At 47.1% G+C, this 17,003-nt stretch overlaps 1 protein-coding gene across 1 annotated transcript in view; it reads left to right on the top strand.

Moving 5' to 3' along the window:
* Positions 1-563: 563 nt before the first annotated feature.
* The window catches only part of MYO1D (myosin ID), a 375,367-nt gene continuing 358,927 nt past the window's right edge, over positions 564-17,003 (top strand). The window contains exon 1 of the mRNA XM_077806564.1: positions 564-658. Within this exon, the coding sequence (XP_077662690.1) occupies positions 564-658 (95 nt within the window). The remainder of the gene's footprint in view (positions 659-17,003) is intronic.

Raw genomic sequence — 17,003 nt, 5'->3', positions numbered from 1 at the left:
CCCCCCGGGGCTGCGGGATGCAGCCCCCCAGTGTGAGCCCTGGGGATGGGGTCCCCCCGGGGTTGCGGGATCCAGCCCCCCCAAAGTGAGCCCTGGGGATGGGGTCCCCCCGGGGCTGCGGGATCCAGCCCCCCCAAAGTGAGCCCTGGGGATGGGGTCCCCCCGGGGTTGCGGGATCCAGCCCCCCAGTGTGAGCCCTGGGGATGCAGTCCCCTCGGGGTTGCGGGATCCAGCCCCCCAGTGTGAGCCCTGGGGATGGGGTCCCCCCGGGGTTGCGGGATCCAGCCCCCCCAAAGTGAGCCCTGGGGATGGGGTCCCCCGGGGTCCACCGTGGGACGCGGTCAGCGCCCCGCGGCCGGGCGCGCAGGAGCCGGGGCGGAGCCGCGGCCGGCAGGGGGGCGCTGCCGGCTCTTGGCGGGGAAGGCGGGGCGGGGCCGCGCGCCCGGCTCCACCCCGGGCAGGCCCCGCCCGCTCCTGGCGGCTCCGCGCGCCCCAGGTGAGGCGGGGCGGGCGCTCGGCGGGGCTGAGGCGAGGCTCGGGAGCCGCGCCGCGAGCCCGGCGCCATGGCGGAGCTGGAGAGCCCGGAGTTCGGCAAGGCGGACTTCGTGCTGCTGGACTCGGTCTCCATGCCTGAGTTCATGGCCAACCTGCGGCTGCGGTGAGTGGGGCGGGCCGCCGTGGGGGGCCCCGGGCCGGCCCGCGGGTCTCCCGCCCGCGCTGCGTTGCCCCGCGCAGGGGCGCGGAGCCGGGGGACCCCGCCCTGCGCGGAGGCCGGGCTGCCCCGCGCATCACCGCACGCCCCGGCAGCCGTCCGGGGCTGCCCCCCAACCGCCGGCGGCGGCGCCTCTGGGCGGGGGGACAGGACCCCCCCCGGGCCGGCCCCGCCCCCCCCGGCCCCCCGGGCCGGCCTCGGTGCCTCCCTCCTCCCGCGCGCCGTTCCGGGCGGCCCCTCGGTCTCCGGCGGCGGCGCGGGGTCCCGGGTCCCGGCAGCGCCCCGCCTCGCAGGTCACTTCGCCGCGGCGGCGCGGGCTTGGTCGGGCCAGGTCCCACCTCGTTCCCGCCGCTTGTGGCCCACGAGCAGCGCCCATTTCCGTCGCTTCTGGTGTCCCCGTGAGCCTGTCTGGGCAAGTGCGCGGTCTGGACCGCGTAGACAGTATGTCCTTGTGCTCGGCTGCCCTGGCAAATGCGTGGACTCGAAGTGTGGTTTACCTCTGGGTTTGTGAGTTTGTTGGTTTTCCTCAGCGTTTACAAATGCAACCTGCTGTTTGGTAATCCTGGATGGGAGGCAGAGATGAGCCCATGCCGCAGATGGCAGGAACTGAGAGCGGTTATGACTTGCTCAGAGTCACAGCAAGCCTGTGTCAGAGCCAGGATGAAAACAAGGAAATTCCTGACTCCTGAGCTACTGCTCCCATCTGTTACACACCACTGCCTTTCTGTGGGTAAATCGTATCAAACTGAAGTCCTCTGCTTGCTGGCATTAAACTCACATTTGCTGCTGCTGCTCACAACTTTCCTCAAAAAGAAAAGGAGGGCTTGTGGCACCTTAGAGACTAACCAATTTATTTGAGCATGAGCTTTCATTGGTTAGTCTCTAAGGTGCCACAAGCCCCCCTTTTCTTTTTGCAAATACAGACTAACACCTACTCTGAAACTTTCCTCAAGCAGCAGCAGAATGAATTGATGGGACCTTTGACGTTAATACAGCTGGTAAGAATCCTGCTGGCAGCAGTGAACCTGATCAATGTCAGCTTTCCCAAGCAATAACAGAATTAAACTGAGTAACTGCAGAAGCACTGGGTTTATTGGAGGAGGACCCAAAATTAGACTGTGGGAGGAGCAGAGTAGCAAAGACCCTCTAGGACTGTCAGGAAGAGAATATGTGGAAGTTAGGGAGAGCTCCTTTTAGCACCAAGGGGAATAGTGGGAGACATTTCAGATTTGTCACACCTCACCAGAAGGTGATATGAAAAAGAGCCTCTGAATGGAGTCCAGAGACAGCATCTCGGTAGGAATGCACCTTACCCCTTCCGATCAGTTTGAGGGAGATTTGCTTCTGACCTGGTTGTTGTCTCTGGAACTTGCCAGTGAGACTCATGGGACCGCCTTAGCCCTCCCTTCTGGACCCTGGGACATGGTAGTGCTCCATATGCACCTACCACCCTGCAGCCCACCTGCTCCGTCAGCTAACATAGTAAGTGCTGGAGCACAAGTGGTAGCTGTCTGTGATGTCCTGCCTAAGGTTCAGTGTTCCAACCTTGTGAACACCTGATGTAGCGGTGGTTACAATTATACATATTTATTTTTTACTTTAAAAAAAATCCTGGAATTTACATACAAAAACTATATTAAAAGAACTTTATTTAAATTGCAAAACCCAGCACACAAAAGTTAGGAAATGTCAGATTTGAGTTTGCCTTTGCAACCATAAATCCTTATGTGTTATAGTCTTTAATACATGATCCCGGAGAAAGAAACATTATAAAACACATTGAGGTTAAGTAATTTTAGTTAAGCTATTATCTCTGCTAAATTACTCACAATTCTTGGTTTCAGAGTAACAGCTGTGTTAGTCTGTATTCGCAAAAAGAAAAGGAGTACTTGTGGAACCTTAGAGACTAACCGATTTATTTGAGCATGAGCTTTCGTGAGCTACAGCTCACTTCATCGGATGCATACCGTGGAAACTGCAGCAGACTTTATATACACACCGAGATCATAAAACAATACCTCCTCCCACCCCACTGTCCTGCTGGTAATAGCTTATCTAAAGTGATCATCAAGTTGGGCCATTTCCAGCACAAATCCAGGTTTTCTCACCCTCCATCCCCCCCCCCCCCCCCAACTCACTCTCCTGCTGGTAATAGCCCATCCAAAGTGACAACTCTCTACACAATGTGCATGATAATCAAGGTGGGCCATTTCCTGCACAAATTCAGGTTCTCTCACCCCCCTCCAAAAAACACACACACAAACTCACTATCCTGCTGGTAATAGCTCATCCAAAGTGACCACTGTCCCTACAATGTGCATGATAATCAAGGTGGGCCATTTCCAGCACAAATCCAGCACAAAACCTGGATTTGTGCTGGAAATGGCCCAACTTGATGATCACTTTAGATAAGCTATTACCAGCAGGACAGTGGGGTGGGAGGAGGCATTGTTTTATGATCTCTGTGTGTATATAAAGTCTGCTGCAGTTTCCACGGTATGCATCCAATGAAGTGAGCTGTAGCTCACGAAAGCTCATGCTCAAATAAATTGGTTAGTCTCTAAGGTGCCACAAGTACTCCTTTTCACAATTCTTGAGATCAAATCTCTGTTCCTTAGCTAAAGTACAAACTGGAGAAAAAAATTTAATTTATAACTTTTATTAGAAAAAAATAGAATTTAAAGCAAATAAGAGGCCAAAGATGACAAAATAAAGGTGGTTAGATAATAGTATTTCAAAGCACTTCACAAAGGAGGTAAAGGAGAGGTGAAGTGATTTGCTGAAGATCATCCAGAAAGTCAGTAGCAGAGCTGGGAATAGAAACCCAGATATCCTGAGGCCCAGTCCAGTGCTCTGTCTACTAGGCCATTTTACTGTTTGGCTCAATACCAGTAGTTTTAGTAACTATTAGTAAAACACAAAACAGTTGTACATCCTTCTGTATCAGAACTTGGTCATTCCCTTCCCCTTAGTTGTAGATAGCTTTGTGTGTTACACTGGCTGTCTGCAAATACAAATAAAGAGTGGACCAAGCCCATTGGTCATTTGGGCCTTTCAGTATTTTGTTAGGCTTCACTTTAAACATTTTCACTTTCAGTTGCTATGTTAAGCAAATGTAATGTGTAACTTTAATATAGAACAAAGACCTTAACTTTATTGATGAGTACATATATTTTTCACTGATTACATTTCTATTTGAAATAGACAATGTCTGAAATATTTGCAGTACTATTTATGGTCACTTGGCAATGACAATTCCTCAGATTGTTGGAGTCTGTTATATACTACTATAGATAACTTTTAATTTTCCACATAGTTTCTTAAAATTTAATCAATGCCTCTTATCTCTATCCATTGATAAAATTATATGTTATAATATGGTATCAAATAATAGCAGTGATGGCATGCTAGATGGGGAGGGATCTGTGTTTCTACAGAGAATTCTTTTCCAGATATCTGGGTGCTGGGTCTTGCCCACATGCTCACGGTCTAACTGATTGTCATGTTTGGGGTCGGGAAGGAATTTTCCTCTAGGTAAGATTGGCAGAGACTATGGGCATGTCTTCACTAAAAAGTTAGGTCAACTTAATTTAAGTTGGCATCCAGTTGCTGCAGTAGTTAAGTTGGTCGGGCATGTTCACACCGCACTCGTGTTGGTGGAATGCATCTTTACTAGCACCACTTGCATTGATGCATAGAGCAGTGTACCTTGGATAGCTATCCCACAGTGCAACTAGTCACAAGGGGTTTTGGGAAAGGCTTGCAGTGCCTCATGGGTCCAAAACATTGTCTGGGGGCGGGGAAATGGGAACATGGCTTAGAACTCCCATGATGCAGTTTCCTCCCTCCCCTCCCTCCTTACTCTGATATCAATGGCAAACAACCCATACTTTTTCATGCCTTTTTTCGAAAGCCTGGCTTAGCTGTGTGTATGCCAGTGCCTGATAGCCCTGGACCCCGCGGAACTTTACGATGTCATTCAAGCAGTCCTGTTGCAAGCCATAGAATGAAACAGGTTCTGGTTGCTGCTGGTAGTTGTGCAGCAGCTGAACACAGTGGAGTGCCATTTCTGGTCCTGGGAAACAAGCACTGACTGGTGGGATTGCATCGTTATGCAGCTATGGGATGATGAGCAGTGGCTGCAGAACTTTCAGATGTGGAAGGCCACTTTCCAGGAACTGTATGCAGAGCTTTCCCCAGACCTGATGCACAGCAACACTAAAATGAGACTTGCTCTGACAGTGAAGATGCGATTGGTGATTGCTCTGTGGAAGCTTGAAATGCCAGACTGCTAGCAGTCAGTGGGGAATCAATTTGGAGTTGGTAAATCCATCATGGGAGCGCTTGTGATCCAAGTGTGCAGGGCTGTTTTACTTGGCTTTACTTTACTTACTTTACTTACTCAAAGTTATTTACTTTTGCTAAGAAGGGTAGTGTCTCTAGGCAACGTGCAGAACATAGGTGGTTTTACTGCGATGGGGTTCCCTAACTGCAGTGGGGTGATAGATATCACATACATTCCTATCTTGGCACCAGACCACCTTGCCAAAGAGTACTATACCAAAAGGAATACTTTTCACAGGTGTTGCAAGCACTGCTGGATCACAGGGAGTGTTTCACTGACATCAGTTTGGGATGATCAGGAAAGGTGCATGATGCGCACGTCTTTAGGAACACAGGTCTGTTAAGAAAGCTACAATCAGGGACTTTCTTTCTAGATCACAGAATAACCACTGATGAAGTTGAAATGCCTATAGTGATCCTGGGAGACCCAGCCTCCCCCTTGCTCCCATGGCTCGTGAAGCCATACACTGGCCACCCGGACAGCAGTAAGGAGTGGTTCAACAGTAGGCTGAGCAAGTGCAGAATGGTGGTGGAATGTGCTCTGGACATTTACTAGGTCTAACCTAGTAAGCAAACTGCAGGCAGAGAGCACACAGCAGGCAAACTGCTTACTAGGTTAGAGCTCAGTGAAAGCAATATCCCCATTTTTCTCTCAGCCTGCTGTGTGCTCCTATCTGTGAGTCAAAGGGAGAGAAGTTTCCGTAAGGGTGGGCCATGGAGGTAGCAGCTAATTTTGAGCAGCCAGATACCAGGGCAATAAAACTTTGAGCCCAGCGAGGAGCTCTGTGTCTCTGGGAGGCTTTGAAAACCCAGTTCAGTAATGAGCCACAGTAATGTGCACCATTTGTTTGCATTGTGCCTTCGCATACCATCCCCTCTGTTGCATCAGTTTCCCTGTACCTCCCGCTCCCACCAAAAATCTCATGCTTGGAATAAATAGAGTATTTCATTCTCAAAACATTGACTTTTATTGCACAAACATGAAGAAACTGAAAGAACAAGAAAATAATTTAACCTGGGGCAAATGATATGATAAAACTGGGAGGGGAAAAACCAAGTCACCTTTTCTGGGAAAGCACAGAAGACTTGTCCATCAAAGCTCTTCAAATAGCTTTGTTCTTAGTACCCTCCTCTGGTGCTGAGTGGAAGGGATACGGCATCTTCCCCCACACCTCCGGGAATGATTGGGAATAGGGCGATGTTTGCAGGCTGTTCTGCGGGGGCTGCAGAGGGAGTCTAGCAAGCTGTTTTTCTTGAAGTTCAACGAGATGCCTCAACATGTCTGTCTGGTCCTTCATAATCTGCAGCATCTCATCCTGCGTGGTACACTTGTGCTCTTGGGATGCTCTCTTGCTCTCTATGTCCAGTTTTTCAGACAATTAAATCCTCCAGGCTCTGAACTCCATATCAGCTGTCCTGGAGGTGTTCATTATCTTGCTGAACATGTCATCATGGAGTCTCTTTTTCCATCTTCTAATCTGCGGCAGCCTGTCTGCCAGTGTGGAGGATGTGCTGAAGGATGCAAGCACAAGGCAACCATTGTCAGTGCATACCCGGGGTCTAGTACAAGGTTGCTATTTAAAAATTCCTCCCGTTATTACACTCAAGTGCAAGCCAGAACATAATCAGAATCCCTAGCCATTCAATGAACCGGTTTGCTGTTCCAGTTATGGTGAGTATGGCCCGGAGGCATGGGCAACAGGCCTTGTGCTGCAACCAGTGTTCCCTCTAATTTTTCCCACCCATGTGTGGAATGAATTTTGTTATGTGCACCAAGGTGGAGGTGATGTGTGATGCCTCACCTTCATATCGGTGCACATAACAAAAGTAATGTGGTGGGGATGCGGGCTCTGGGGTGGGGCTGGGGATGAGGGTTGGGGTGGAGGGGAGGGGAGGGCTTCGACTGGAAGTGTGGGCTCTGGGATGGGGCCAGGGATGGGGTTTGCGGTGCAGGAGGGTGCTCCGAGGCTATGACGGGGAGAGAGGACTCCCCCCAGCTCTCTCTGCCTGCATCAGCACCTTGGCTGTGGGGGAGAGGTGCCTCTCCCTGCTGCGGCAGCTCCGGGGCTGGGGCCGCAGGATAGGCGCTCCTTCCCTGGCCCCAGCAGATCCGGGCCGGAGCTGGGTCCAGGGAGGGGCACTGCGTCTGGGTCCAGGCTGGCTGGGTCTGGGTCTGGCCACCCGCGGCTGCCCCAGTTGCGACTGGATCCAGGCTGCAGCATAGTTAGGGCCGGGGAGCTGCCCTGGCTGTGGCAGGTTAGGGGCCGGGCTAGGTTGGAGCCTGGGGAGGGGTGCCCCTCCCCTGGCCGCAGCAGGTCCCCGGATGGGTTCCCTGAGTGCCTGCATGCCACTAAATAGATTGCTGCGTGGCCATGCAGCTTGCAGGGAACTTAGGCTGGAACTCGTGGGAAATCAGTGTTGGGAGCGCAGGTGGACAATGTCTCTTCCCCTCAGCAATATGGATGGTGCTTTGAGACCAGGGACCAGTGTTAGGCCTCCCAAATTGTGGTCTTTGTCTGAGGCGGCTCCAGGAAGAGGGGTGCTTGCAGCCACGAGAAAACACAAGAAGCCCACACCCCCTTACCTTACTGCTGCTGGTGGTAGTCGCCCTGGGCTTGCAGATTCTGAGGTCAATGCCAACACCTATCACCCGAACCACTGGCATGTTCGGGAAACCATGGTTGAGGGACCTGGAAATCACCATAGGTAGTGGATCACATGCTCTATTATTTGCGTTTAGAGCACTTGCAATGCAAACTTCCACCTGGAAGCATAAGTATTTTGAACTTATAAGCATAAGGCATATAACACAAAAAGATAGGCATTAACTTCATCACACTTCTCAAAAGTTTGAGAGGATGGATGGATGTGGAGATAGAATTAATATATACAGTAGTGCACAGGCAGCTTAAATCTGGCATTTCCTAATTTTTAGTGCTTGACTTTGCAATCTACATATTTTATGTAATTTTTTTTATGTAATACTAACATAGACTCCTGCAGGGCCGGCCCACAACATTTTGGCACCTGAGGTGGGGAGCTCCAATGACGCCTCCATACCCCCTCACTTGGACCAAAACTTTGAAAGGTCTCAATTCTGCCTTCTTCCTGTTCTACTCTTCTCATGGTACTGCTCTGCTACCTACCCCAATAAAGGAGAAGTAACAACTTAAAATGCCTTGTTCAAAAATGTTAACTAACACTTAACTTTCAAACTCCTGAACAGCAAATGTAACTTTTCTTATCTGCATAGTAAACACTGGCACTTTTATCTGTTTGAATAATCAAAGTGGTGCCTTCCTTGCCTTCTTGGTTGCAAAGATTTGAACTGCTTCCTGCTGAAGGTCCACAGAATGGGCCAGCTCATGCTCTATTGAGATGGTTGCAAGGCCAACAAGCCTCTCTTGTGTCATTGTGGAGTGTAGATGTGTTTTTATTAACTTTAGCTTGGAGAAGTTGTGTTCTCCACTGGCAACTGTTACAGGAAGTGTTAGAAGTATGTGCAGAACAACAAAAGCATTTGGAAAGAGCGTGGTCATCTTATTTGTGCACATATATTCCAGAACAGCTTTTGGAGTTGATCCTGCTGAAATGTGTCTTGAAAGGGCTTTCAGTTCATCATCTAAATCACTCGAATTAATATCGCGCATGTCATCATGTGTCAACACTGTTTCTAGTGCCCTGCATTGCTGGTGTAGGTCTTCAAGTATAGTGAGGAGTTTTGGAATATCATACAACATCCCAAATATACTGCTGTGTTCCTTGGGCTACATGAAACATTCTTCAACTGACTGTATTGCACAATCTAGCACCTGGTTAAAGAATTCAACTTTGAATTGTTGTTTGGGGTCTCTTATGGGATTATCCCGTGCCTCGTAACCAAAATGTCGTAGTCTTCGGTGCCTCTTGTATTCTTGAATGGGTGGGAAAATAGCTTCAGTGTGAAGTTCCTCTGCCAACTTCTGTGCATTCTTCAGAATGTTTTGAAATCCCTCATCTGACTGGTAAGACTATATGACTTTGCTTTGTCCAGTTGTTTTATTGCTCCAAATATATTAAGGTCAACACCTTGGAGTCTCTTGCTTACAACATTTATTTCAAACAGTATGTCATGCCACAACACTAAGCCAGGCAGAAATTTGAAGTTATGTATGTTTCTGGTGATTCCATTTCCCTCTGCCACTGTTCTCCCACGAACTATTCCTGTCATAGTGTTATCCTCCATAATGGCAACTGTGGCATTATCCATCTTCCCAATTTGGTGTTTGATAGGCTTTATTGTCTCCACTCGACATTCCCATTGTGTGGCACTCAGTGGTTTCAGTATCACGTGATGTTCACAGATGTTGCTTCAAAATTTGCCATCAATGAGTTGATGCAGAGAAAAATACATAGATGCTTTGAATTACATTAAAAAATATTCAGCAGCCTCACTAGAAGGTGATGCTGCATCACTGACTACCAAGCTCAATGAATGAGAACTGCATGGGACAAAAAAAGCTTGAGGGTTTAACTCTCGGATCCGTATCTGCGCTCCTCTGTTCTTTCCCCTCATGTTGGTACCATTATCGTAGCCCTGACCTCGCATGTCAGCTATCGCAATTCCCGTCTCTTCCAGCTTTTTAAGAAGCACATTTGTCATATCAGCTCCTGTAGTATCATCAATGTCAATAAATTCTAGAAAATGCTCTCTGACAGTCACCAATTGCAGGGACATTTTCACTAGGTTCCGTTACAAAACGCACCATTAAAGTCATTTGTTTCGTATGGCTGATGTCAGGTGTGCAGTCATAGAATCATAGAATATCAGGGTTGGAAGGGACCCCAGAAGGTCATCTAGTCCAACCCCCTGCTTGAAGCAGGACCAATTCCCAGTTAAATCATCCCAGCCAGGGCTTTGTCAAGCCTGACCTTAAAAACCTCTAAGGAAGGAGATTCTACCACCTCCCTAGGTAACGCATTCCAGTGTTTCACCACCCTCCTAGTGAAAAAGTTTTTCCTAATATCCAATCTAAACCTCCCCCACTGCAACTTGAGACCATTACTCCTCGTTCTGTCATCTGCTACCATTGAGAACAGTCTAGAGCCATCCTCTTTGGAACCCCCTTTCAGGTAGTTGAAAGCAGCTATCAAATCCCCCCTCATTCTTCTCTTCTGCAGGCTAAACAATCCCAGCTCCCTCAGCCTCTCCTCATAAGTCATGTGTTCTAGACCCCTAATCATTTTTGTTGCCCTTCGCTGGACTCTCTCCAATTTATCCACATCCGTCTTGTAGTGTGGGGCCCAAAACTGGACACAGTACTCCAGATGAGGCCTCACCAATGTCGAATAGAGGGGAACGATCACGTCCCTCGATCTGCTGGCAGTGCCCCTACTTATACATCCCAAAATGCCATTGGCCTTCTTGGCAACAAGGGCACACTGCTGACTCATATCCAGCTTCTCGTCCACTGTCACCCCCTAGGTCCTTTTCCGCAGAACTGCTGCCTAGCCATTCGGTCCCTAGTCTGTAGCGGTGCATTGGATTCTTCCATCCTAAGTGCAGGTCCCTGCACTTATCCTTATTGAACCTCATCAGATTTCTTTTGGCCCAATCCTCCAATTTGTCTAGGTCCTTCTGTATCCTATCCCTCCCCTCCAGCGTATCTACCACTCCTCCCAGTTTAGTATCATCTGCAAATTTGCTGAGAGTGCAATCCACACCATCCTCCAGATCATTTATGAAGATATTGAACAAAACCGGCCTGAGGACCGACCCTTGGGGCACTCCACTTGATACCAGCTGCCAACTAGACATGGAGCCATTGATCACTACCCGTTGAGCCCGACAATCTAGCCAGCTTTCTACCCACCTTATAGTGCATTCATCCAGCCCATACTTCCTTAACTTGCTGACAAGAATACTGTGGGAGACCGTGTCAAAAGCTTTGCTAAAGTCAAGAAACAATATATCCACTGCTTTCCCTTCATCCACAGAACCAGTAATCTCATCATAGAAGGCGATTAGATTAGTCAGGCATGACCTTCCCTTGGTGAATCCATGCTGACTGTTCCTGATCACTTTCCTCTCATGCAAGTGCATCAGGATTGATTCTTTGAGGACCTGCTCCATGATTTTTCCAGGGACTGAGGTGAGGCTGACTGGCCTGTAGTTCCCAGGATCCTCCTTCTTCCCGTCCAGAATAGCAGAGTAGTAATTTGCTGACTTCAAATCTGCCACAATCTTCAGTTTGATATTTGTTTCTAGTAACTGTATGATCTCATTTTGAATTGTTTTTCCAAGGTAGCGGTGTGTGTACATTTCTTGGGTAGTGACTCTTAGATGCTTCTTAGATGCTCCTGGAATACAGCATCAAACTCAGCTATCAGCTCCATAATTTTAAGGAATTTTCCATTGTTTGGTACATACAGCTGATCTGAAGTGCCACACAGTGCTAGGCTTTGGGTAGCAAGCATTCTCACAATGGCAATGAGCCTTTTCAGAACATTTTGCCAGTAAAGAGACTCTGATGCAATCTTCTCTTGATGCTGATCATCTATGGTGGCCTTTAACCTTAGTCTCATCTTTCCACATATGGAATGCTCTCTGGTGATTTGCTGCCTTCACATGGCTTGCCAGATTTCTAGCCAGATTTTTCCAGTCCTTTGTTCCTGTAGAACCCAAATGTGGCTGGAACATTAGACTGGAAGAGTTTGCAACAAAAACAGTATGTAGCATTTTGGGTTTTTGAGTACATAAGCCATGGCCTCTCCACTTTGTCACCATTGGGGATTTCACACCAGTAATGTGTTGGATGGAAACTTCTATTTTCATTGTCTTTGAGCAACTCAAAGTTTTTCATTTGCTGTGGCCCATGCAGAACAAGGAAGTCCCTCAGGCTACTGCTCAAGTGGGTCCACAGTCCTGGATCATTTAGACTTAAGGAACTAAACTCAGCAGTAGCTGTTTCTTGCACCTCCACCACACTCTTCTCTGATCTACACTTTTCTTCAGGAATGTGCATGGTTACATCCATTTGAGATGGAGATATGGATGCTGCAGTAGCTGCCAGGTCACCTGCACTCTGACTAACTGGAAGGTCAGGCATTTCCTCACTACTCACATCCTCCCTGGGGCCGGAAGGCTCACCGTTTGTGTCTATGTATCTCAGGAGAGCTCCTTCCTGCTTAGATAGAAAAGCTTTTTTGCTTTCTTTCTTTTTCTGAATGCTGCGCCAGAGGGGCGTTTTCTTCTTTCACTCATGACTGCTGTTCTGTGTCAGCTATAGTGGCTCTCAACACTCAGTTGAAGGGGACAAATAAGATAGCAGGGCCTGAGTGAGGGAAGATATCAGCATCTTAAGGGCCTACCTGGGTCCTACTCCTTCAGTTGACTGCCTGTTCTCCTCAGTTGGGTTCAAGGAAGCAGCAGGAAACGAAGCTCCCTGAGCAGCTGATGTTAATCAGTCCAGGGTCCTGGGGGTGCTAGAGAGGTACTTAAGAGGCTCCTCCTCCTCTCTCTCTCTGCAGCTCCTGCTGCTTTCTGTTGTTCCCTCTCACCTTTTCTCTTGCTTGCCTCTTATGTCTCTTGTGCCCTCCTTCCTCCAGCACAGCACTCCACCATCTCTGTGCATCTAGAGCAGAGAGAATACAGATACATCAGCAGCAGACACAATTTACTACACTCTGGGTCTTAGTGGCCCCCCCCCCCCCCAAAGTCTGGCACCTGAGGTGGCCACCTCAGTTTGCCTCATGGTTAGGCCAGCCCTGGACTCCTGCTATAGGCTGAAGAGTACCCATTTTGTCTATTACATTGAAAGTGCTTAATTTTCTCAATGTATAAAACAAGTAACATATTCATTATAAAAATTACAGATAAGTTTCTCAGACTGATGAGTATTTTGTGGTCTGTATTTAGTATAGCCACAGTAGAAACACTACTTTAGGTAATTCTGAACGTAGAGAAAATCTGTATTAAATATTTAGTTTGTATATTTTATACATTAAACACAGTTTTTCCTTTGGTCCTGTAAATATTCTTTATCATAAACTAAGGACTGATAGCTTCTTCTCTGGCTTTTATCCTTTGTCTGATTCTTCCAGTAGTGATCTCAACAGCCATATAGATAACTTTATGGTATGATCTCAAGATGATCCAGTGGCAAGTTTTGGAAGTTGCAGTATCCTTCCAGCTGCTGTGTAGAGCTCCTTGTAGTCTTTGCAGAAGGGTATTTAGATGGCAGTAGAGTTGTCTTTGTGCTTGTGGCATATGCTTATCTCAAACTGGGAATAGTTTTTCCATTCTGTCTGGTTACACTCTCACTAACTTGAAATGGTGGGTTTGTTCTGGGCTTATATTTGGACTGGTTCCACTCTGTGTCGTAATTCTGGCTTCTGCCAGGACTATTTCTGTTCAGGGTCACTGGTTAACGCAGGCAGGTTGCACTCAATTTAGTTCCCAAGAAAGCCAGATGTGGGTGGAATGGAAACCATATCAGCTTCAGTGCATACAAGGACATTTCCCAAAGGATGTCTTCAGTGGCTGAAAGACAAATGCACTGCACTGTTCAGCTTTTTAATATGTGAATTAGCTGTATGTGTAAAACTGGTACTAGCCTGGGTAGCTGCAATGTAAGCTTGCCAGTATGCTTTATTTCTGACCTGGTGGGACTGTTTCTAGTAATCAGTTTAGACACTGTCATTTCACTTCTTGGTTATTCTAGTGTGAGACAATCAGAATTCCAATGCATGATATTTTTGTGATGTGGACATCTCTCCGTTAGGTATTGAAACAGTAATTTCACTTAAGCCATCAAGCAGCTACGGGATGTTCACTTTTAGTTACTTCTAATTTAGGCTGTGTTTGAACCCCTTAATACTGAATGTTTTTATGTACTACCTACAATCCATCAGTTATTCATTTCTCCAACATTTTAGATTAATACTTATTCCAGAGAGTTCACATGTGCAGTTCAGTCTCTTGATCAGGTATATTTGCATGTTTCTTTTAAAATTCTTTGGTAGATTTTTGTACTCTAAACAACTGCAAAGAAACCAACATAATCACAGCCACCTTAATTCAAATGAATTTCACTTTAGCAGAGATTGTCTCATTACTTTGTTAGTAAATTCTTTGGTAGACATTTTAAGCTTAAGTATTGTCAGGCTTCATAGAGATTGATATACCAACTAATGCTCTTTCAGAGGGGCTTGCAATAGATTGAATTAAAAGGACTTTTTAAAACAGTGATTCTTTTTTTAAAAATGTCAAATAGAAGAACCTTTTCAGACCCTCTTCTATATGAATACTGGTACTTTGCTGTGTTTAGATAAATATCTGGATAAGCTACACAGGCAAATACCTGATCCTACATTGATGGTGAAGACCTATTTTCATTAACTTCAGTGGTTGAAGATGACTAATTACCTGAATATTGGACTATGACATCAGTCAGTGGACAGACTTAACAGATACTAGAGGTCACATGATGGAGCTGGTCATGACAGCATAGTTAAGGTTGGGGAAAAGAGCTCAGTTTAACAGGAGTTAAAAACCTTTATTTTGCAAAAGTCATACAAAAATGGCAAAAGAAAATTTGTTCTAAGCTTCATTTTTTAAGTGGCAGGTTTTGGTGGTTTGGTGAAAAATTGGTTGATACAGAGAATAACAATGCCATTTTTAAAATTCACTGTAGCATCTCACTTTTTTTGGACTCCTTTTGCAATAAATCTGAAATAGTGTGTGTGTGTGTTTCATTCATTGCCCTGTACAATAGAACCTTAGAGTTATGAACATCTCGGGAATGGAGGTTGTCCGTAACGCTGAACAAAACGTTATGGTTCTTTCAAAAGTTTACAACTGAACATTGACTTAATACAGCTTTGAATACAGCTGTGCAGAAGAAAAATGCTGCTTTTACCAAATTAATTTAAATGAAACAAGCACAGAAAGTTTTCTTATCTTTCTTTTTTTAGTAGTTTACGTTTAACACAGTATTGTACTGTATTTGGTTTTTTTGGCTCTGCTGCTGGATGATTGCATACTTTGGTTTCCAGTGGATTGCATACAGTGGTTGACTGGTCAGGTCATAAATCTGATTTATGTAACTCTGAGGTTCTACTGTATGTGACAGCTGCTGCAATGTCATTTATACATAGTTAGCATTTGTCTGGTTAATGATTCATTTTTATAAGTAATACCTAGCTCTTATATAGTGCTTTTCATCGGTAGATCTTAAAGTGCTTCACAAAGAAGGTAAGCATCTCTATCCACATCTTTACTCCTGGGGGAATTCTGCACCACTGTGCAATGCAGAATTTTGTAGAAATCAATGTTTTGGGCGCAGAATGTCCTTTTCCCCCACAGAAATGTGCTTCTCGCTGCCATTAGGGGCTGCTGGACCCAGCAGAGCCCAGCTCGCATATAGATGACACTGCCAGGGGGATGGGGAGAGTTCCTGGGAGCTGCAGTTCTCCGCATGCCCTGAGGGAAAGAGATGGTAACATGCAGGAAACTCCACACAATCCTGGGACCAAGCAACAGGCTCTTTCTCCCTCTGGATTCCTGGGCTCAGAGGGGTAGATGGGCGGCTGTCTCGGCAGGGGGCATGGCTGGGCTCTGGGAGGGGCACAGGTATCTGGGTTAGGGAGGGCCCCATGGCTGGGCTCTGAGGGGTAGCAGGTTTGGGTGTATTGGCTGGGGGGGTCCGTGACTGGGGTCTGGGGGCGGGATTGTGGGTGTCTGCCCTCCCCTCACCACCCAACTGGGCTCTGGGAGGGGGCAGAGAAAAAGGAACTGGGTTATCATAGGTATTTCTTTAACTCCTGGGGGAAATTTTGTGTCTCTATATTGTTAGACATACTTGCTGACAGGCATTTTGAAATAAAGTACCAAAATAATTGAAACTGGCATGATTACATAGTGTTATTTTGATAAATAATATTTGCAGAATTTTAAAATATATGCAGAATTTTTATTATTTTGGGTGCAGAATTCCTGCACGAGTAACCTCTTGAAGAAGGAGAAACTGAGATACAAGGAGGTGAAGTGACTTGTCCAAAGTCCCCCAGCAAGCTAGTGACCAAGCTGGGAATAGAAGCCGCGACTCCTGAGTCCCAGTCCAGTGCTCTCTGCACTAGGCAACACTGTCAGACTAGATGAAAAAAAAAATGCATCAGGTGGGTAACATGCTGTATTTTGCAGTGACAATATAACATTCAGCTGGTCAGTCCACCCAGGAGCAGCCTCAGCAGCCAGTTTCTTCCTCTAATTCTCAGGTAGGTGCAACTCCTCTAGCTACCCACCTAGGTACACCAAACCTGTATAAAAAGACTAGGAAGTTAACAGACAAACAACTTGTTTAGTAACAGAAAATGCTGCATCAGGACACGGTCCACCAGTCCAAAAACTTGAAAGCGCGTAAATAAGAGAAAACTGTACTTCTTCGAGTGATTGCTCATGTGTATTCCACAATAGGTGTGCGTGCTCGCCATGTGCACCGGTGCTGGAAGCTCCTCCATGGTGCCCATGAGAAGGGCGTCATGGCTCCAGCTCTCCGGGCTATCCAGTGAGGCGCAGACTGCCATGCAGGATCTCCCATTTGATGCCAAAGCTCTGTTTGCGGAACAAACGGATACAAAGCTGCATGGCATGAAGGACTCCCGCATGACCCTCCAGACTCTGGGTCTCTATGCTCTGGCTAAATCTAAGTTCAAGCCACAGCAGACTCCTGCTCAGGCCACCCACCTGAAATATGAGGCTGCCTATAAGAAGTCACGGGACTATAAAAGGCGCCCTCAGAGGCAGTCTCGCTCTGCTCCCCAACATGGGTACTCCAAGGCGTTTTTGACGGAATGCTCGGGGGCGCCCTGCCAGTCTTCATCAGGGATCCACCTTCAATAAAGCTCCCCTTCTCCAATCAGTTGTGTGCATTCCTCCCGGAGTGGTCGCGGCTGACCTCGGACCAAT

Source organism: Eretmochelys imbricata, chromosome 27, assembly GCF_965152235.1.
Source record: "Eretmochelys imbricata isolate rEreImb1 chromosome 27, rEreImb1.hap1, whole genome shotgun sequence".
NCBI lineage: Eukaryota > Metazoa > Chordata > Testudines > Cheloniidae > Eretmochelys > Eretmochelys imbricata.
Note: the sequence above shows the minus strand (reverse complement) of the source record. Positions and strands in the feature narration are given on the sequence as shown.